The sequence below is a fragment of the Dreissena polymorpha genome, chromosome 1, assembly GCF_020536995.1.
Source record: "Dreissena polymorpha isolate Duluth1 chromosome 1, UMN_Dpol_1.0, whole genome shotgun sequence".
Classification (NCBI taxonomy): domain Eukaryota; kingdom Metazoa; phylum Mollusca; class Bivalvia; order Myida; family Dreissenidae; genus Dreissena; species Dreissena polymorpha.
The window spans coordinates 36,871,979-36,895,403 of record NC_068355.1 but is presented as its reverse complement, the minus strand read 5'-3'; the positions used below and the strand labels follow the sequence as shown (position 1 = coordinate 36,895,403).

Sequence of the window (23,425 nt, the reverse complement as noted above, 5' to 3'; positions counted from 1 at the left end):
GCATGGAGTTACCCAAACTGGCAGGAAGTGGGGGTGGAAGAAGTTCCGCAGGTCACTATGGAGACGGTGGCTCTGCCATACGACTGACTTGCACTGCCTGTGTGGTTGAAGGTCTCATCACCGTGGTGGGAGAAACGAGCGCTGGCGGGGGTGGTGGAGGTGCTGGTGGGGCTGTCTGGATGGATGGACAGGTGCTGCACGGTTGGGGCTCCATCTCGGCCAATGGAGGTGGTGCAGGCACAGAGAGTTGTAACACTTATTCGACTAGCCGTGGAGGTGGTGGAGGCGGTGGTAGGATCAGAACATGGGGCAGGGATGATGCCAGTAAGGTTCTTCTTCACCAGAGGTATGTCCAGGGTGGGTCAGGGTCAGCTGGCAATGGTGGAGTTGGAACGATATGGAGTTCGGGAGGAAATGCATGCAGCGGACATGGTACATATAACATCAGCACTCTGAAATGCGATTGCAACGCAAACTATCTTGGCTACGACTGTCAGTTTTATTGCCATAACGATGAATCCTGTAGCTCCAATGGCGTTTGTGATGCAGAAGGGTTCTGTGTATGCAATGCTGGATTCGTTGGTCTACAGTGTGCCAGCCAATGTCACAGGGCGACGACTTGCAGTGGAAATGGTCGGTGTTCGGGACTTGGTCAGTGTATTTGTGACCCATGCTACTCTGGGCCAGACTGCTCGGTGCTGTGTAGCGGAGCTGGAACATGTACGGCCAACAAGTGTGTCTGCGATGGCTGCCATCTTGGGAAGTACTGCGAGTCAGAATGTAATAACCGTGGAACCTGCGAGCTTTCGACAAATACATGTACATGCGCTGCCAACTGGGGTGATGCCAAGTGCACGAAAAAAGGCTGCCCAGGTTCTGACTTAAACTGCAATGGACATGGTGACTGTAATTCTGGAACCAGCACCTGCTTCTGTGACATTGGATGGAAAGGTGGGAATAATGATAAAAAATTAGTTTAACCTTTTCATTGCTTACTCTCTTAATTAAAGTTTGAAATCAGCCCAAAAGTATTTTCTTGGTGTTATTTAAATGCCAGAATAGCGTAAAATTATTGTTACTAATATTTTTTATGTATTAAACTTTAAATGGAGATCTTTTTTATATTAACTATAAAATTTTTGGAAAATTTGAAATCAATAGAACAGGTTTTCTTGTATTTAGAATAAAATTAAAAAAAATAATTTATAATAAAAGGTTTTAATTCATCTTCAACAGGTGCCGACTGCGGGGAGCCTGACTGCCCTGGCGAGCCGAACTGCAACAACAAAGGGGTGTGCAACATGCTGTACAACCCCCCGAGGTGCACAAACTGTCGCACAGGCTGGATGGGTCCAGCCTGCGACGATGTGTGTCTCCATGGAACACCCAACAGTGACGGTTCATTCTGCAACTGCACTACAAAGTGTCATCACGGTCTGGGATGTGACATCGAGTGTTCAGGAAATGGTGTTTGTAACACCGATGGCAGTGGAAGCTGCTATTGTGACCCTTTGATTGGATGGGACGGAACTTACTGCGAGATTCCAGGTAATGGCTTTCTTCTTGTGCCTTAATGCCAATTTTAGAATGTCAATATCTTCATCTCGCTCATTAAGTATATGTACCATGAAAATCTTCAGGGACAAAAAACTCTGATTCTCTATTTCTGATGTTTTTTCAAGGATTAGCTGTACGTTTTCAGTTATCTAAGTATATAAATATTTCATGAACATGTCCTTTCCTTGAAATCTATGTGAAATGTCAGGTATTTCTAGGCTAGCAGAAACAGCCATGATTCAGAAGGATTACGTTTAATTTGTACCAAATTTACCAATGCCCAAAAGTCAACCTGTTAAATAGAAGTTCTCTGAAATTGCAGGATGTCCAAGGCACCCAGTAACAAACGTTGAATGCAGCAAGCGTGGTGACTGCGACTCAGAGTCAATGACATGCGACTGCGATGCCGGATGGATGGGGGCTGCGTGCCACATTTCAGACTGTCCCGGAGAACCAAACTGCTACAACCGTGGTATATGCAGTGAAGCCACTAACCCTCCTCTGTGCAAGTCCTGTCAGACTGGATGGATGGGGCCTGCTTGTAATGATCCATGTACTAACGGTGTTCAGGAGCCCATGGACAGTGGTATGGCACTTTTTGTATGTAATTATTATACAGTTTAAATTTCTTTGAGCAATTTTTGTTTGAATAGTTGTGAATAAACAAAGCTGAAAAAGTCCACATTTCAGAGAAAGGCCTCCAAACAACCTTAGTTAAATAGAGAGTCTTATATCTTCCAAAGCTCCAGAATTCCCTGCTAGTTAAGGCCTGAAATTGGGATATTAATTAGTTTCTTTATTCTTGTCAGTTCACTGATTTGGAAAAATGATGAACATTTTGTCCTTGATTATTAGCTTACCTTAGCATGACATAAGAAAAATGTGATCCCCATGTCTTGAAGCCATTGTCATGCAGTTTGATGTGTACGGTTTGATGTGTAGGGTTTTTTGTGTACTGTAGAGGTGGGGTACGCAGATTTACGTATTTCTTCATCAGGTATTTGCAAGTGTGACTCTGGCTGGACAGGAGTGGGATGCAACTCAGAATGTTCAGAGCACGGCAAGATAGACCCATCAACAAACAAGTGCAAATGTACCTATGAATTTGGCTGGAAAGGAGAAGTGTGTAACATCCCAGGATGTCCTGGACTCTTTGGACTGGACTGTAGCGGCAGAGGTATGTGGAGCGCACCTAAAATCTTATCTTGTTACACTGTAAAACTTGTTTTTTTCCCTAATGCTGATTTGCTTTCATTTGTTTCAAGCTTATCTTATAATGAAAATGTGTTTTGTGCCCTAATAAACACCTTGAACTCAGTTGAACACTTCAGGGTTGTCATGACTCTTATTATGGCCGGCCAATGGAGGGATATAGAATTTGTGTTTTCCGTCTGTCTGTATGTCCGTCTAACATTAACCGCAATCCTGAAACGAAGAGACTTCCTTTAAACAAAAAAAAAACACCATAAAAACAGAAAGTGTTGCCTTTGATTACCCTGTGTGGACCGCTAATTTGAGAAATACTTTTTGCATATTCATTAAGCCCAATTTTCCCAGGCGAGGATCTTTTACTCGTACCATGTGTCCCACAGGTGGCTGTGATAGCACATCAGCAACTTGCACCTGCAACCCAGGCTGGCGTGATATCGGCTGTGAGATACCAGACTGCCCAGGGGAACCAGACTGTAACAACAGGGGCAATTGTATCCAAGCAAATACTGACACTCCATATTGCTGGTATGATTTATTATCTTTATGTGCCAGTTTTGAAACTATTCTTGTGCTGCAGTATCAAATTATTGTTGACATTTTAGATCATACTGATCACTGAGATCCATCAAGTAAGGTAAACATAATGTTTTTATTGAATAAGCAGAAACATTGGGACCACATATATGTTTAAAATAACAAAAGTTCAGATAAACAGTCTTCAAACAAAAATTGATCCTAAGCGGAAGTTTGTTTGTGTGTGTTAACATGTTTAAACACAATGGCTGCTTAGGCTTATATTGAAGACATATAAATTTAAGACATATTTTCATTAGCGTTTACATTTGTATATTCACATGTATCTGTATTTGGAAGGCATATTTTCATGAGCGTTTGTATTGAATGTATCTATATGTTGAAGACATAATTATATTTTCACAAATTCCTATAATAAAATCTTTTGGTCCATTGTGAATTGCAGGTGCAACCAGGGCTGGTTTGGGGATGCTTGTGAGGAAATCTGCATGAACGGACTTGTAGATCCACTGGGCAGCGACAACTGCGTGTGCCATCCAGGGTGGGTGGGAATCAACTGCAACGTGGAGTGCTCATACCATGGCAAAATTGTCAATGACAAGTGTCTGTGTGATGTAGGCTGGCGCGGCCCGTTCTGCGACATACCAGGCTGTCCGGGTGCCACAGAGGATTGCACGGGACACGGGACCTGCAATACGCAGACACACATCTGCTCATGCTACAATGGATGGACTGGGGAGACAGATTCCCGTGGCCACTTGGACCCTCTCCTGAATGCTTGTGATGTGCCGGACTGCCCAGGTAGCCCAGATTGCAACGCCCAAGGCACGTGTGATGCCAGCACCACCACACCACGGTGTGTGAACTGCGTGGCAGGCTGGATGGGAGCTGGATGTGAGGAAGTCTGCGATGCAGTACATGGTGTTCAGAGTCCAATGAACAGCGGAATCTGTGTCTGTGATAGCTGCTACACAGCAAAGGGATGCAACATGGAGTGTGATGGTCATGGCAAATGCACTGGCGGGGTGTGTAAGTGCGATGTGGGATGGAGGGGCAGCAAATGTGAGGTGCCTGGCTGCCCTGGAAACATGACTGACTGTACCCTGCATGGAGTCTGCAACACAGCCTTGCACCAGTGTACTTGTACACCAGGTAGGTTTATTAGTTACTTCATTAGTTATACCCTTCCTTACAAAGTATTACGGGAGGTATACTGGAACCAATATGGAGGTCTGTCTGTCTGTCTGAACGTTCCTCTGTCCGTTTGTCTGTCTGTAGGCATAAACCTGTCTGCATGCTTTCTCTTACACTTTGCAATATACAACATATATTTAATTTCAAACGTACAAGAATTGTTCCTTATGATACTAATTATGAATGTGCCATTTGTATTGCCCTTCATTAAAAATTAAAAAGTTATGCCCCAGTCTCAACTAAGAATGTTTGCAACATATTAATGGTTATGAAAGACCATTATAAACCAAAATATACATTCATGAAACTAAAACATTCAGATGTGCTATATTAAGTATGTAACATTGTATTTAAGCCCTTTACTGATCTTCATCAAATGATGACCCTGGGGTCATAACTTCATAACTGGCAACAACAAATTGGTCAAATTATTTATATAAACTTATGGTAGCTAAAAGCCTTTCCCACTGAAACCTTAAAGCTGAAAAATTTAAAATTTGATTTGTGACATTGTATTGTGATTCACTATACATTTTATTAAACACGTTCCGCTTGGGTCAAAACTGGCCATACCCCAGGGTGCAATTTTTTAATTGTTAGATCTGGCTACATATTTTAAGATATTATTATTTGGGGTATTGGTCACTGTGTGACAAGAAATATTAAATTATCTGGGCTTTTTTTCTTGATTTGGATAAAGGGCTTAGCTTTCCATTATGGGGCAATAGTAAATCGAGAAACCTGAGAAAAGGGACACAATTACCCAAGGTAAACTTTAAATTTGGGGAAATTGTTCCATTTCAAAGATATGCCTTGATGGGATGGTGCCTATATTAGTTGGGAAGAGGCCTATATAAGGCCCTGCTAAAAAGGTAAAAATGGTGTGATGGATTATTGTGATATTGCTTGGCTGTCTTCAATGTTTTTTTCCATGCTATATCAAACTACTGTGATCAGTTAAAATGAATATTTGTGTGACCATTGTATGCAGAAACAGATTTTAAGAACTTTAACTCTTTTTCGGTTTATTCTTTGTCTAAAACATTTACTTCATTAGCATCTAGGCGATTTAATATAAGCGAAACTGTGAAACTATTACTTGTTGTACACTAATTTATGTGTATTTTATGGGTCCTTTAAACTGCGAAATAAATTATCCAGGGAAATTTTTCAAATCTGAAGTTTCATAGCAGTCATTAAAAACAAATGAACAAATTTAAGATAAAAAAAAGATATAAAGAATCCACATACTTTCATTACATGAAAATCTAGATGTAAGGCACTAGAGAGTAAAAGAGCAATACATTGTATGTCTCTATAAACAGTTTCTATTTGCATGTATTGAGCCCCTAACAATGGCATGCTTCATGTTAAATTGTTGCTGATTATTATCTGTGGTGTAGCCTTTTTGTTACAGAATGTATTATTTAAATCATTCCGATTTTTCATTATTTTTTATCAGGATGGACTGGCGCTGACTGCAGCATTCCTGACTGTGGAGATGATTCTTGCTATTCAGAAGAGGACAGGGGACGTTGTGATGGATCAACCGGAATACCAAAATGTGTCTGCAACACAGAAAATGTAAGCATTATAAGGAACAAAAAGCATTTTTATTCAGTAACAAATGGGAAGATGATAACATTGTCTTGAATTTAACTTACAGTCTACTCATTTTAGAAATAATTGAAAGATGATAACCATTTCTTCAAAATGAAATAATACTTTATTCATTATAAATAATTGAATTCATTGATTGAAATATCAGTTTGCAGAGTAACCGTTTTATGTTACCACAAATGTTTCTACATCAAATGCACATAAATAATATAGAGAATATAATATGAATATTGAAGATGTAGTGCTTTTGGTGAAGCTAATAAGCAGACAGATGCAAAGCTGACCTCTATATTGTTGTATGTCATAATATTATAATTTTATCTTTAACATTTCTCACTTAATTTACTTTTGATCTCATTACAGTGTAATATACCCGGTAACCCACATCTTTCGGTTAAGCTCTGTTTTGTTAAATTAAATTTCTAAAACATCGAAATAAACAAATTTAATTAACTTCTGTTTATAAAAAGTTTTCAAAGTTTTCAGTATAAAGCTGAAATTTATGCAATAAATAATCGAAATATTTTATCTCACAGTTGTATGATATTCTATACATTTTTGTTCACGTATTTAAGAAGAACTAATATGATTTGTTGATATACCATCGATTTGGCTTCAATAAAAAGGCCAAAAATCTCCATCACTCTACAACTGATAGTAATCTTGGTCAATTAAGGGCTGGTTTGGAATGTACTGTGAGAAGAAGTGTGAGAACGGCACAGTGACAATGGCCCCGCCGACGGACGTGACGGGTGGGGAGTGTGAGTGTTTCACCTGCTACAATGGAGACCGGTGCCAACTGGAGTGCTCTGACAACGGTATCTGTAACAAAACATCGGGCCAGTGCCAGTGCTTCAGGGATCCAGGTGAGCTGGCCGCAAATATAATTGTAATATTAATGACAATTTAACTCATTCAAACTCAGAAGCAAATTAAAAATGGCTATGTGCAAACAGCATAAAACCAGAACAGCCTGCAAGTAACTGGCAGTCTGTTCAGTATTTATGCTGTTTGGTGCTCAACAGTATCTAAGGGTTGGAAATGAAGCCTTTAAAACTTGAAAACATTAAGAAAGCTCTTTAATTAAATTTAATATCCTATGGGACTACAAATGCGTCAAAATACGTTTCTAGGGTTTAAAGATGAGTGATACTTCACAGCTTCACTTCTTTACAGATGACACATTTTTTTTACACTTTACAAAAAGATAAGTCTTGTTACCTAGCAAAAATTAATAGATTAATTTTGTCTGTGCTCAGTCTGATACCATGTAGAATCATTGCTTACATTTAATACTTTTGATGAGAACTTTTGTCAAATTGTCTCCCTTTTAATTACTTAATTTTATTGCAAAACACATGTTTATTTAATTTAACTTAAGCAAGTGGTGTTCTATGATAAAAAAAGTATTTTAGGACGGTCAATTACGTACTTTTTGATGTTGCTGGTGTATTATAGATTTCAATATCACACATTTTTCTTTCTAACAGTGTCAAATTGTAATTGAAAAAAATAACTCACGTCATGTTTCAGGCAATGCGTACATTGAAAGTCTGTGCGAGACAGAAGGCTGCCCGGGACCTGACGGCAGATGTAACGGCCATGGCACCTGCGTAAAGATGACGTGTCTCTGTGACAACGGCTGGATGGGTGACGACTGTGGTCTGCCTCTGTGTCCAAACAACTGCAGCAGTAAGTCCCGCCTTTGTATAACCTCTAACCAAAAGGTCCTTTCCTAAATTAGATGAAAATTAACACCTTTTATCGCAACATTCCTAATAACCTACAGTTCATATTCAACTTACATGGAATTTTTTCCTCAGCTATTCATTTCAAGCATGTGACTATTGATATTTAAAACATTTTAAAGACATAACTTATGATTATAATCTTTAAATTATATGAATTGTGCAGTAAAATTTTGTAAACTTACGACGGTACTTTTTAATCACATTAAGTTATAAATGTGATTGGTAACAAGGACATGAACAAATGCAAAGGGTGCAACCTTGCAAGTCTAGTACCGTTGATATATGACATGTGTTTTTACACCAAATTATTTTTTTTCTGTATGAAGTTAAGGTATAAAAAGTCACAAACTACAGGGTCTTATAAAAACCCATTTAGATCACTACAGCGTATTTGATGCAGTTGTGTATTGCAGATAGCCATTACTATCTGCATGGGGTGCATCAGTACAATTTAAAATATGTATTGAAAAAAAAGGAACATCCCTATTATTTAAAGCAAATCTTTTAATAAATAAACAATTTTGAATCAAATGTAAGGCAATATACATGTTTGCACTGAGCAATTGTAGTTCCCTTATAGATTTTTAGTAATTTATGTAGTTATCGGCTTTTAGATAATGAGATTTAAGAAACTTTGGATTTTTCTGCCATGTGAATAAGAGTTGTCTTAAAAGTACATCCAAATTTTAGATAATACATTCATAAAGAAGTACAATGTATGTTACATGATATAAATACAAGTTTTATTATATCATTCAACACAATTTTTTTCAAATCAATAAGAGATGTACGCAAAGTTGTCAATGTAGTCTTGGTCATTAAATGGACAAGTTATAGTGTTTTGGCTGTATTTATTATACTGTTAATCTTATTATACTTAAGCAAACTGTTTTTTCAGATTATGAATTAAATATGAAAAAAATCAAACAGGTTTTATAAGTTCTTTGTTATGTCATGGACTAATTTAATGACTCATATGTATACCCTAACAATCAATTTAAGTCCCCAGAAGTGAACGGGGGACATCCCTAATGAACATGCAAGCGAAGTTACAAAGTTTTGGTAAAGGCCTATTAGCCTTAGACTTTCAATTCCTTTCAAGGAAAAATAAAGCATTATCCAACTTATTTGTTAGAAATATAATAATCTTGATTGTGTTTACATACTTTTTCTATGTTTTTTTTTAAAGAGAAACCATTTACCCATTTCAGATGAAGGCCAGTGTCTTTACAACACAGAGCTTGAGATGGCAGAGTGCCATTGTAATGCAAAGTGGATAGGGTCGGACTGTGCAATACCCTGTATGAATGGAACCAACATCGATGCACTTGGCACTTGCGTCTGTACGAACCCATGTAACACAGGTAATAGTCACATATTATAATGTGTTACCAAACTTTCTAATTTTAACAAAGCTGGAAAAACTTTAAAAATAATAGAGAAAATTTGTTACCATTTTGTAAAGGATTATAGCTGTAAATGTATGAGCTGTCAAATAACTGAATAAATTAATAAAATAAAACAGTTAAATAACTTTTTCTCTTTAATGCATATTTACTCTTGTAGTTATTTGGCTATTGTTTATTCTTGCATATGATCCATGCTTTTTGAAAACAGGGGTTTATGCATTTTCATAAAGTGCACAAGCTAATCTAGGACGGCACTTTCTGCAAACACTGGAGTTTTTTTTGCTAAGAAGAGAATTATTCAAATGTTTAATACAATGAAAGCATAAAGTGTTGTTCCTGAACAGCCTGTGCCAACTGCACAGGCTAATCTGAGACAACACTCAAAGCACATACATTAAACCCTGTTTTCACAGAGCGATGCTCATTTGTAATTGTTGCATAAGGTCTGTCCTGCGACGGCATTTGCTCTGGGCGAGGAGTCTGTGATAACAATGGTGGCTGCATCTGCAACTTCTTTGACCCTTGGAAGGGTGACCAATGCACGGAGGCGGGCTGTCCAGGCTGGCCCGACAACTGCATGAATCACGGATCGTGCAACTCTGCAACTGGCACATGCGTGTGTGATCAGGGCTGGAAGGGGGCCGCATGCCATATTCCCGAGTGTGATTGTCAGGTGAACGCTACCTGTGAGATGAGGCCAGGTGACTCGAAACCAAGATGCTACAATTGTGACCATCCATATATCGGGGACAAGTGTCAATACAGGTTAGAATTAAAAGTGCTTTGAGTGGTTGATTGTTTTTTAGTGAATAATAAAAGTTTTGTTCCTAGTTTTGTTATTGTAAGAAGCTTGCAACATATACATTTTGCTTAATAAACTGTTTATAGAATGTAACATATGTGTTCAAGGTCTTTATCAATATAGTCACTTACCAAGCCCTAGAACTGTGACCATCTTTTCAGAGGAATTATGCCCTCCTTTTGTACTAATAAAAGTCCTGTTTAAATGTGCAAGTTGAAATTCAGGCATAAGTATGCAATAATTTGATTTGAAAAATACATCTATATTTCAGGTGTGAAAACGGTGTTGAGAACGCTACAACATTTGAGTGCATGTGTGAGAGCTGCTACAGCGGAGCCTCCTGTGATGCCATGTGTAACAACCAGGGCTCATGTGAGAACAGCACAGGCACCTGCAACTGTGGCTTTGCAGGCTACCGGGGAGAGTTCTGCGAGAGGAAAGAATGCCCAGGCTGGGGAGTCTCGTGCACCAATCACGGCACGTGTAATCCTGGAACAGGAAAATGCGCCTGTAACACTGGCTGGATAGGAACGGGATGCCAGACCGCCAAGTGTGAGAACGACTGCAGCAGCCAAGGGACTTGCCTCCCCCTTGAACCCCCCAACACGCCAAGATGTAACTGCACTGGAAACTATTTCGGCTTAGACTGCGGCAAATTGTGCGGGCGTGGTACCTTGATCAAACCTGATCTAGCGGACCTGTCCACCTGGTATTGTACATGCGACAGTTGCTTCACAGGGGAGCTGTGTGATGTGGAGTGTTCGGGTCGTGGAAGCTGCAATAGCGCGGGTATGTGTGACTGCGGGACGGCTGGATGGAGGGGAGACAACTGCGAGAAAGCGGGCTGTCCTGGCAAAGATGGTGTAGACTGCACGGGACATGGAAGCTGTATCACTGCCTCAGCTGCAGACATAGGTATAGTATACGTTATTTGAGTAAGTAATGATTTAGTTAAGAATGGGACACTCACCCTTCTTTCTTTTTGGAGAAAAAATCGGTATTAAACAAAATTCAAACTGTGACAGTCTGTACCAGAACTCATAACTCTAAACAGAAAATTAATTGTAACATATTACCATATGACTGAAGAATGAAACCAATGTTGTAGGAACCTGTACCTGTGACACCTACTGGGTGGGAGAAGGTTGCTGGACCGCCGAGTGTCTCAACAACTGCTCAAGGCGAGGAATCTGTAATGAAACCGTGGATGTACCGTTCTGTAGCCAGTGTGAACAGGGCTGGATGGGACCTGACTGTAGCACACCTTGCTATGGCATACAACAACCCATGGACAGCGGTATGTTATATATGGCTGGACACACTATGAATGGATAAATAGTCGTATACACTGTCTTGAGACAGCTCTTGTTCAGTCATATCGTCTACCAAAAAGAGGAATGTTAATGTTCGCATTAACATTTTGAAAGTGCCTATACATTTTATTTAGATTTATTAACACATTACATGTCATGATTGTATATTCCTCAATGACACACAAATTACACATTCCACATCATTAAAGGTTACAAATAATATGTGAAACCACGATTATAAGCGTTAAGTTACAAAGATAAACAGAAAACAGTTAAAAAATAATTGTTGTTCCGATAATGTTTTATAAAATGCACATTCAATTATATCAAGACCATGCATTCTTATCTTATTATAATAATAAGGTGCCAAACTGTTGTCCCTAATTATTGGATGAAGTGTCACTAGCCCCCTGTTATGAGCTGATGAAAATCCATAGCTGATAATTGGCATATTTCCTTCTGTAATTAGAGATAATTTTGGAATCTGAAACAAAGCAATGTTCTGCTACAGCTATTTGGTATCTGGATTAGTCTGTTATACTAAGGGATTTGATACATTAAATGTATAGGGAACAAGCAAATTCATTGATTTGATATTCCTGGCCAATTTCAAAATTTTGTGACAGATAAACGGATGGTTTGACAGATACACAGACAGAATGACAGACACACGGATTACACCAAATCTATATCCCCCCGCCTTTGGCGGATAAAAATGGGACCAGACGATCTGTTCAGTTTTCAGAAGTTTTATAGAGTTTTTGAGGGACTATACTGTATTGGGATTTTCTTGATAAGAAAATATGTGCAAACAGCTCCTCAATTATTATTAATTAGAGCAATTTAATCCTATGGCTTACATCATGTCTTCTTGTGCTCCCCATTCAATATTTTGGGCTCTATTAATTGACGAAATGTTTATCAGTAGGTAAGTCTGTCGATCTCTTGTTAATAGCCCCGTCACACCGGACTGGTGTCCTTACGGCGACCTAAGACTGTATTTCTGGAAATTTCTGATTGTCGTAGTAAGGACGCCAAGGACAAAATGCTGTTTTTTTGCCTTCCTGTCATCCTGTCATACCAGCGTCCTAGTTTATGGCGTTCTTCTCGTCCTTAATACGTCCTTAAAGACGCACTGGGATCGCAGTAGGAACGCCATAGTCGTAGTAGGGTTGCAAAAGACGCCGTAAGGACACAATGAAGTCGCAGTAAGGACGTCATAGTCGTTCTGAGGACGCAATAGACGTACACAGGACGTACTAAAGTCGCAATAAGGTCACCGTACGGTTGCCTTGCAGTCAATTATCAATTTCTGTGGGTTTGAGCGGTGATCACAGGACGTCCATGGCGTCCTTACAGAACGCCGAAGAAACGCCAGACTTCGGTGACTACTTTGAGCATGTTCAAAGTGGTCGCCATGGGCTTGCGTCCTGAGCAATTTTCGGCGCCTTCACTGCGACCTTACTGCGTTCCTCCGGTGTCTATGGCGTCCTCACTGCGACCTGGGTCCCCGTAAGGACGAAGTAAGGACGCCAGTCCGGTTTGACGGGGATATAAATGTCAATGGATGCAGACTTGTCTTGGCCTAGTAAAATAATCACCCAAATCGCCACATTAACTGTATAATGACATCATTTGAATTATTAAAAATTTGTTAAAAAGGGTCTCTTTATCTTAATAAAGGTTGAACACCTGCTTTACAAAATGTTCTTTCTTTGCAGGCATTTGTGTGTGCGATAATGAATGCAAGAGCTTTGCTGACATTAATGACACAATATTCTTGCATTGCAGGCATCTGTGTGTGCAATAGTAAATGCCAAAGCCTTGCTGACAACTGTCTGTCAACATGCAGTGGTCATGGTACGTGCGATAATAAGACAGACACGTGTTCATGCCACGACGGGTCAGGGGTCAACGTCTATGGCTATTGGGGAGCCTTGTGTCAGACCAAGTCTTGTCCTGGCGTAGAAAACGTCTGCAGTGGACGTGGATTGTGTATTGGTGGATCTTGTACATGCAAAGCGGTAAGAAGCTAAAGGCAGCCTTGTGTGTTAACTTTAAGGCCCCATTTTTGGCCTGTTTGAAAACCATTAGCATGGGCTCACTTTTTATGTTCCACACCACTATAGTGGGGGACATATTGTTTTTGCCCTGTCTGTTGGTTGGTCTGTTGGTCTGTTGGTTGGTTTGTTTGCCCAAACTTTAACATTTTGCCATAACTTTTGCAATATTGAAGATAGCAACTTAATATTTACCATGCATGTGTATCTCATGGAGCTGCACATTTTGAGTGGTGAAAGGTCAAGGTCATCCTTCAAGGTCAAATGTCAAAAAAAATAATTTCAAAGCGGCGCAGAAGGGGACATAGTGTTTCTGACAAACACATTTCTTGCTTCATATTGCAATCAAGTCTGCAAAAATTGAATGCTAAAAATGTTTGAGGCTTTAAATGAAATAATTATGTGAAATTGGAAACATATAAACTGACTTAGCAAGTCATCATTCAATACAGTTACAAATGTATATGAATTAAATAAATTTACGACTTCAGCCAGTTTTTTTTTTAAACCAGGCTGAAGAAACTTTTAAGAGAAATCATAACAAGATAGCTAATGTAAATTAAATTTGATTTAATTGTTATTGACTTACACATGTTTTAATTTTTTTTTTAATTAGGGTCTAAAATAGCAGTCAAAATATTACTAAAAACTGTTATATTTAATGTTGTACAATTGTTTTCATTTAATTGTCAAGTCACTGTGGACTCGTATTTAGGATGTTTGCACCATAACTGAACATTTTGCTGAATATCTGATATTTTACAGACTTTGTTCAGGTATCCTAATGAAATAATAACAAGGCTGTTTGTTACTGTTAAATATGTTTGCACTGAGTGAAGCTTACTGCTTTGTAGGTACATTTTCATTCTTTTTATATGGCAATTTTTTAAGCACTCCTACTTATTTTTAGGGCTGGACTCTAAACGACACCTACTGTCACGTGGCAGACTGTCCTGGCACACCTGACTGTTCCGGTAACGGTGATTGCATCCCAGTGGTGATCTTCCCCCGCTGCCAGTGCCATGAGGGATGGATGGGGCTGGAGTGCCAGTACAAGTGTGTGCATGGACAGCCTAACGCCAACTTGAGTGTGTCTGTGACCCGTGCTACACTGGTGGTGCCTGTGACCAAGTCTGTTATGGCCAAGGATCCTGTGTTAATAACACATGCAGTTTGTTTTGACAAGTTTCTGGGGTGAGAGTTTATGTAGTACAGTAATTCATTAGATGTTTGTTGAGTTGTACAATTACTTTGGGATGATTGTTTATCAATCCATTTTCATCCTATTGCCTGTTTTAGTAGATAATGTTGTTTCTTTTGAGTAAAATTATTCCTTGTCATTAAACTTGATTAAAAGGATTATGGCAATGAAAAACTGAATTCCTACTGCAATGACAATTATGCAGGCAAAAACAACGAGGCCCCATATTATAAATAGCCTTTCGTTTCATAAAGCATAAACTTTTTTCTTATTTTATCGACTTTGTAAATGTCAACCATATTTATTCAGTCAGCAATGTTATCCAATAATCAGAATTTGCATATAATATATATTATTACAGGTTAAGCAGTAAGAGTGTACTAACAAACAAATTGTATTTGTTTGTAATTTTCTGAAGCACATGTTTTAATGTTTGTAATTGTATTTGGGTCAAAATCAACAAACAATTTCTCTGGAGGTAAATTTTAAACTTTTGGTAACGAAACACAGGTTGGTCTATAGGTTGAGTGATCAATTTTGTTGTCAATTTTGTTTAAAACATTTGGTTACTCACAACAGTATCTATTTGGATAGCAAAGCATTGTTGATGTTTAACAATAATAGTTTTTGGAGATGAAAGACAAAGTCATCAACCCTTTCTCTGCTCATAAGCAAAGTGAAAATGGCTATATGCATCCTGCATAAAACCAGAACTTATCAGTACCTTAGGGTTGAAAATGGCTGTATGCATCCTGCATAAAACCAGAACTTATCAGTACCTTAGGGTTGAAAATGAGGATTTAAAATCTTGAATCCATTAAGAAAGGTCTTTGAATTTATTCGATTTTCTCAAGGACTACAAACAGGTCAAAATGTGTAAAAATAGTTTTTGAGGATAGAAAACTTAAAGTCCATGATTCCATGTACAGGTGCGTTCTGTGACGTGCGTGGCTGCCTGGGTGAGGGGTCCAGCTGCTCAGGTCATGGGTACTGTGACCTCGCCAAACAGACGTGCAGCTGTGATACAAACTGGAAAGGAGACGGCTGCAACATTTGGGACTGTCCTGGGGACCCAGACTGCTCCGGAGAGGGGTAACCTTTATTTCATATCAATTTTTGGAATTTTGACTCAATTGATATCTGGTCATGTAAACCATATAACAATCTACACAGCTCAAAGATGGGTATCTTTTATTTTAAATAAATGTAAATTTAACAACTCAATTGATATTTAAATACAATCTGATCATGAAAACGACATAAAAGTTTAGACTTTTAAGAAGGGTAAATGATGTAAATTGAAACAATCATAGTTCGTAAATACATGTGGTGATTAAAAAACTAATCATGTTATTTAAAATCAATTATAAACATTAGGATTACTCTTATGGATTGCGAACTGTCTTTGTATCGAGTACATGAATAATTAAAATTATGATTAAAAAAAAAAAAAATGTGGTTAAGAATTTATTCATGCTCCATGGATTTTTTCATCCATTAATATTCATGATGACTAATTGAATATTCATGGTGACTAACAATAATAAACACTCCATATCTGATTCTCAATTTATCTTGTTAAATAAAACACAAATGGTAGTAACCTACATTTAGTTGATCAGTAATGTGGAGTGGTGGATATTATGTCCGCCTTGCGAATAAGTTTGATAAAATTGTTGGAGTGTTGGTTAGATCTCCCCAAAAGACACCAAGTACTGGTTCTACCCAGGAACGGACTTGAGAGTGTTTCAATAAGCATTTGGCTTTTATGCAATCAAGCTAAAATAAATAGGTTAACTAACTGCAAACATATAACTCTCTTCATCACTATAATTCTGCTCAGGTGCATGCGATGGAGCCCTATACTGGCCCCCGCGCTGTGTGAACTGCCTCCTGTCCATGGGCACAATCCTGCCAGTTTGACTGCATACATGGCAAGGAGACCCCCGCCTTCTCAACGATCTGTGAATGCGATCCATGCTACTTCTGGCTCAGACTGTAACACGGAATGCAGTACTAACGGCCAGTGGTGGCTTCCTATGAGAATAGCACCAGATATTGTCAGTGGCAATGAGGGTTTCAAGGGCACACACTGTCAACAATATGACTGTCCAGGTAGGCGAAAGTGTACTAGAATATCGCTAGATACTGTTATGAAGCCTATTTCAAGCGCAAAGTTTATTGAATAATCTTTACGTACAGTTATCAACCCTATGTTAAGCGCAAAGTTTACTAGAATAATCTTGATGTAAAGATATCAATCCTGTTTCACATGCAATAATGAAATGAGCACCAAATTTTTCGGGGTTTGAAATTCTACATGCCTGCTCTTTATGCCCAGTGAAACAAGTGCCATCAGGCAAGCTCGATTCATGGAATGCTTGTCCTTTATTGGAAGAGCATTTTCCTTGTGAAAATAGTAAAATGCCATACACAAATATAATTAAAAATGTGAACTTGATAGAAATTGTGTCTTTGTTTTTAAATTAAAACATTTTTTAAATTAAAAACATAAATAATTATTAGGGAATTACTTTGAAAAGCCTTGGATTTTGGTAAAAAGATTTGGAATTTGTTTGAAAGGCATGTTAACTGTCTGCATTGTTTGAGGCAAAATGTGAAGGCAAAAGCTTACTTAAAACTGAAATAATTTGGAGCTGTAACTTGTGAATGTCTTTTGAAACTTTATTTTATTCAAATTGAGTTTACCTTGAAAATAATTCAAGATTGTCTCAAAAGGCTTAAAATTCACTCATCTAACATAACTTTACCCTTTACTGCCCAGAATCAAAGTGAAAATGGCTATATGCAACCAGCATAACACCAGAACAGGTTTTATGCTGTGGCTTCTCATCAATATCTTTCAGGGGTTGGAAATGAAGGCTTTAAAACTTGAATCTATAAGAAAGGTCTTAAATTTAATTTCATTTTATAAGAAACTACAAATACATCAAAGTGCATATCTCAGTGATAAGGGATAACTTTAAGTTTAAACTTAACCATTTCAGGTGAACCAGATTGTACCAGTTCCCGCCCATGGCACATGTACCCGTGTGGATGGAAGGTCAGTCTGTCTGTGCGAGGGAGGCTTCACTGGGGATAACTGCTCGGAACTCGTTTGTCCTGGCCATGTCGGCACTTCATATTGCAATCTGAATGGTAATTATCAGGACTTTTTGAAAATGTGTGTGATTCCTAGACTTTAGTAGTTTTAATACACTCTTTAGAAATACTGTGCATTGAATTGTATTTTGTTTGATTTTGCAGTTTTGGACTTTTGTAATTTAGATGCCTTTAGATCATTTGCATGTCTGTGAATATTTTGTATTGACAAATCAAGTCTAAATCTCACTGTACTGTATGACAACAAATGTAAACGCAGCTGTTGCCAAACATGGTTTGTGTGACGTGTGGTAACCTAGCATAAGAAAACAATGTCGAATTTACTCTGAAAATCAAAAGTGACATCTTTATTATACCATTAACAAACGAAGATTGGGAGGGAGTACATTGCAGTCACTATGGCATTTGGTTTGTCAGTAAGTCCACATAAATTTCATTAGCTTGTGGAGCTAAATACCTCCAGATTTCTCAGCGATTAAATTATAACTTAAAAAATGGCACAAAACAATATAATGCATATGCACAACACTTTTTCATCTCCAAACAACAAAGTATTTGCCCTTGAACATAAATGACAAAGATCCAAACTTACGTGTTTCTCATAAAATATTCTTGTCTCCAGGTGACTGCCTTCTTAAGGACACAGCAGCTGCACCAGCCTGCGTGTGTCACCATGGATTCACAGGCCTGGCATGCGACAGGTGCACGCCAAACTTTGTTGGAAGCAAGTGCGAACGCTGCCAAGATGACTACATTGGCTACAACACCACCTGTGAGACACTTTGCAGGAACGGATACGCTACAGTTTATGGTACAGATGCACTCTTGTTTTGCCATTTTTAGGTGCAAGGTAGTTAAATGTCTCTATAAACATAATATGTTGTCAAAATATTTGTACACTTTCAAAGGGCTTGTAAAAATTTAACTCTCCGTTCCTCTAGCAGCCTGTTCTCCTGGCCAGAATGGTAAAGTTATGTAATTGGTAATTTCTTCTGTTACAGGGAACAAATAAGCAAATACCTAAGAAACATTAACATAAAGGAGATTGATGTTAAGTGGAAAACAACATTGAAATTTATGAAACTATGGAAGTATTTCCCTGTCAGTATGAATTCATATACAATTGTATGTAAGTCTAACATCTGCTGGCAGACCAAGTACCCTTGTCCTTTAATAGCTCCACTAATTGGTAATTAATAGATTTGTAAACAGTTATGTTTGTTGCAAACAAGTATATTAGTGTACAGATATTATGCACATCAGTTTGTAAAGATGTCGCAACACTAATGTTCATGTATTAAGTTAATTTTATTAATGAAATTAATAATCTATTATATGCAATGTTCATAAGGATTAATGGAAAATGCAATTCAATGGAAATGCAATCAATTTGCATCTTGTTAGTTTGAGGACAAGTTAATTTACTTACGAAGCTAAGTTGGTAGTTTGTGGCAAGGTGCTTCTTAAAAGTACTCAAGGCATACCCCCGTTTACTTTGTAGTATACTTAAAAGTACTTGGGGTACTTTTAAGTAGTGCCTGAGCAAACAATGACAAATTGAGCCTTTCTAAACCTCTTCAAATGTAACATTTTGTTATTCAGGCGGGACGAATGTGAGTGTTATGACAACCATGTTAATGGCCACTGGATTGAGCCCTCGCAGGGCTGTGTCACCTGCCTGCAGGGGTGGGCCCTGCCGTACTGCACTGAATGTGCTGCGAGTAAGTGCTCTACTCATCATCACTGTTATTTGAGATTTCATATGGGAAAACTTGGCTTAATGCATGTGGGTTAAGTGTTGTCCCACAGGCTTATCAAGGACAAAACTTTCAGCGTGTATGGTATTTTTGCAATTAAAGGAAATCTCTTAATAGTGAAAATCCTTAGTAGGCGATAAGTGTTGTCTCAGATTTGCCGGTGCAGACTTAACATGCTAATCTGGGACGACCCTTTCTGTATGTAGTTATGCATTTTTGTTATCAGCTATTTTAAAGGCCATCGTTCTGTTCTTGTTTTGCACTTTATCAATACTAAACCATTATAAGAGCGTATTACATATCTTCATTTAAGGAAAAACCATAATGAATAATTTGTTTATCTAATTACTAAATAAAAACCAAAATAAATAATAAATTTGTATACTGAATGAAAATCATGTATTTTATTGTATCCCTATTTTGTGTTTCGAAACATAATGAAATCCTGTGTCCATTCCAGACTGGGTTGGACCAAACTGTGACATCCTCTGCTACGACAATCAAGGCTACTTCCTGGATGACAAGAATGGTACAGTGAAAACCAAACCAATCACCCCTGTGTTCAAGTGTGTGGAACATGTTGGAGACGACCTTTACAAGGCGTGGTTCGGATACGTCAACAATAACCCTAACTATGTGGACATTATGCAAGCTGAGAATGCATTCTACTTTGGAGACTCCATCAGAACAAGTCTGGGCAGTCCACCAACCCAATTCTTACCGGGCACAGTGAACTATGCAGTTGTGATTGGGTAAGTTATTGTGTTAGAATTTGGGTAAATTGGTGAGATTGAAATGTAATTGATCAATGGCATCGCTTTCGAAAAGTTTCTGCAGCATGCAAATGTTTGAATTAATTCTACAAAAATAAAAGTATAAATATATTATACAGAATATAAAAAAAGGAGAGAAATATTTAAGATAATTTGCACATCAACATATTTTGCACTTACTTAATAGACTATATGTTGATAAGTACCTGTGTTATCGGCTTAATTTTCATTCTGTTTATTCTATTAGCGAAAACTAAACCATATGTTCACATTTATGTTCACAGACCTCAAACACTGGATGAGCTGAGACAGATCACATGGCAGGTCTACTCTCTCGCAGTCTCTAACATCCCGGCTGTGGCTGAGATCAACACTGCTGAGGCCTGCGCAACACCACCCGCCTTGGTGAGTATCCAACCTCCTCCATCACTTCCTTCAATGTTCATAAGTCAGATCCCCTCTGTTGGAGCGTTCTTAACCCTTTGCATGCTGGGAAATTTGTCCACGTTCTGTGGCGTCTCATCTGGATCCAAACTGTTTGCAAAGGCCTTCAAAATTCGGTTCCAGCACTGAAAGAGTTAAGATCTCTTCAAAATATCAAGTGCTGGCTCTAAACAGGAAACAGACTCATGAGCATTTGAATATACCTTAGGCTTTCTGTGCAATCAAGCTAAATAAATAGGTTTACACTTCCTTTGGATCCAAAAGATGGGGGAGTTTTCTTTATATCAGGCTATAGTAAAACCTTGTGATTACTCTAGAAGACACAGTATTCGGCAAAATATTGCGGGCCCAGAATATTGTTAATATGGTAACAAAAGATGTTTTTGTTTGTTGAACAACATATCTGCCAAATGGTATGGAAGTTCTCTGTATATGGCAGAGGTGAAAAAATTGTTTCCACTACTTGCTCAAAACTATTTAGTACCTTTTAGGTTTTTTATCCCCCGCCATAGGCGGAGGGATATTGTTTTGGCGTTGTCCGTTCTTCCGTCCGGCACTTTTGTGTCCGTAGCCATATCTTGTAAGTGCTTTGGCAGATTTCATTGAAACTTGTAATGAGTATATATATGGATAAGAGGATGATGCACGCTAAATGGCATTGTACACCATCGAATTATAACGGAGTTAAGGCGCTTTGTATTTTGAAAAATGCTTTTTGTGTGTGTCCAGAGCCATATCTTGTGTCCAGAAGTATAATGGCGGGTGATATCAATTAAACGAATTTGCTTGTTTTATTATCATTTACAATGCGTTTACAGAGAAAATAAATTGAAATTCAAATGCCCTTACCAGGATTTGAACAAGTAATACATGTGTATTTGACTCTGAAGTTTGACAAACATCCCTTATCTGCTGACCTTTTGATATGATTCACTTCTCCAGAGCCCACTGCCGGTACCAACAGGTGGCTGTACATGTCACCATGGCTACCATGGTCCTTCCTGCCAGCAACAATGTCCAGGAGGCAGTTCCAACCCCTGCTATGGAAGGGAGTGTGCGACAAGGTGACAGGAACCTGTACATGCATAGAGGGGGCCAATCAGTCTGTGAGCTGCAGGACATGTGTCAGTGGTTGGTTCGGAGACGACTGCTCCTTTGTGTACACAAGCACAGGCAGTAAGTTAATGAATATTGTATTTTTCTAAACCCTTTTCCACTCAGAAGCAAAGTGAAAATGGCTGTATGCAACCAGCTTTAAACCAGAACAGCCTGCGACAAACTCACAGTCTGTTTGAGTTTAATGCTGTTTGCTGCTCATCAGTATCAGGGTTGAAAATGAAGGCTTTACAAATTGAATGTATTAAGGATGGTCCTAAATTTAATTTGTTTTACCAGGTGGCTACAGAAGTATCAAGGTGCTTATCTGAGCGGTAAAGGGTGAAGGAAAAAGATTAAGATTTGTATATTCTTTGGCTCAAAATGTGTAACATATCAGTTGATTTAATTTCTTTTTTGCATGTGTTCAAAAACAATTAAATGCCAGAGTACTGTTTCACCAGATAATACGCAAGGTGGAGTTGAAAGCGCGTCAGAAGAGTCGCAAGAAGCATGAACGTAAACTCAACAAGATGTACCAGATGGCAATGACCAACACAGCTGCCTCCAACAGGTTTGAGTCTGCAAACTAACAAACACAATATTAACCCTTTACCACTGATACGTATTTTCACTCATTTATAGTCCCTTAGAAAGTTATTTTTAATTAAAAACCTTTCTTACTAGATTCAAGTTTTTAAGGCTTCATCTCCAATTCTTAGATACTGATGAGCAGCAAACAGCATAAAACCTGAACAGACTGCGAGTTACTCGCAGGTTGTTCTGGTTTTATGCTGTTTGCACATAGCCATTTTCACTTTGCTTCTGAGTGGGAAAGGGTTAAGTACTGGTTCTTCTTCCCAGGATTCGTCTCTCTCCAGGGCCTGTATAATCCAATTGCTTTTGATGACTTAAACTGAAATAATTAGAATTGAAATAAATTCCGATTTCAACAAATGCCAATTCCACCACAATCAAGTTGTTTTTAATAGTTACGATGTGATATTGAAGCTTGTGATGTTTATGACAAAATCTTCCCACCCAAACAATTCAGAACAATAATTGAAATGTTTTATGTTCAAGTTAGAAATAAGTTAAGATTCATTAGATAATATAAACTATCAATTTTATGAATTTCTAATTTGTTTTCTCATTTTATCAGAATCCTAGCTCAACACAAAGACCTCACAAATATCCTGGAGGGTGCAACCTTGCGAGATGTGGTAAGCAAAATACTAACCTTAACTTCACTTAACAAGGGGCAACAACTCATGTTAATCAATTTTAAACTGAATGATTTGAGTCACATCTTGTTTTATTCCAATATTTAAATCTGACTATTATAAGCAAATTCAAAAGAAACAAATAATTGTAATGCAATATACTAAATATTCACCAAAAATTGTATACTGAGAGTTGTTTCCCTTCATTGTATATACTCTTCACAATATATAAGTTATACATGTACTCAGTTGTAGTAGTTTTACGTTGGGTTAATATTATGTAATCAGTTGAAATAACAATATTTTCTGGAAAATAACAGTCAATTGTTTTTGTGTGCATGTATATTTAATTAAATT

The 23,425-nt window shown here is 38.1% G+C and overlaps 1 protein-coding gene and 1 long non-coding RNA gene across 4 annotated transcripts in view; one reads left to right on the top strand and one right to left on the bottom strand.

Moving 5' to 3' along the window:
- Window positions 1-149: 149 nt before the first annotated feature.
- Window positions 150-23,425, top strand: part of LOC127877097 (fibrillin-1-like) — a 59,291-nt gene continuing 36,015 nt past the window's right edge. The window contains exons 1-13 of the mRNA XM_052422747.1: window positions 150-951; window positions 1,237-1,548; window positions 1,880-2,143; window positions 2,555-2,734; window positions 3,150-3,294; window positions 3,749-4,455; window positions 5,960-6,081; window positions 6,794-6,983; window positions 7,651-7,809; window positions 9,080-9,232; window positions 9,721-10,042; window positions 10,351-10,994; window positions 11,188-11,376. Of these exons, the coding sequence (XP_052278707.1) occupies window positions 180-951; window positions 1,237-1,548; window positions 1,880-2,143; window positions 2,555-2,734; window positions 3,150-3,294; window positions 3,749-4,455; window positions 5,960-6,081; window positions 6,794-6,983; window positions 7,651-7,809; window positions 9,080-9,232; window positions 9,721-10,042; window positions 10,351-10,994; window positions 11,188-11,376 (4,159 nt within the window). The 5' untranslated portion in view covers window positions 150-179. The remainder of the gene's footprint in view (window positions 952-1,236; window positions 1,549-1,879; window positions 2,144-2,554; window positions 2,735-3,149; window positions 3,295-3,748; window positions 4,456-5,959; window positions 6,082-6,793; window positions 6,984-7,650; window positions 7,810-9,079; window positions 9,233-9,720; window positions 10,043-10,350; window positions 10,995-11,187; window positions 11,377-23,425) is intronic.
- LOC127877102 (uncharacterized) overlaps window positions 5,574-23,425 on the bottom strand; it is a 48,547-nt gene continuing 30,695 nt past the window's right edge. Inside the window, exons 7-11 of one of the 3 annotated variants that reach the window (XR_008048247.1) lie at window positions 11,198-11,269; window positions 10,753-10,982; window positions 7,639-7,852; window positions 6,720-6,939; window positions 5,574-6,065 (exon numbers count right to left, since the gene is read on the bottom strand). This is a non-coding gene — a long non-coding RNA (uncharacterized LOC127877102). Of the gene's footprint in view, window positions 6,066-6,719; window positions 6,940-7,638; window positions 7,853-10,752; window positions 10,983-11,197; window positions 11,270-14,386; window positions 14,444-23,425 lie in introns of those variants that run through there. The other 2 variants (XR_008048250.1, XR_008048249.1) reach the window with 2 other exon arrangements.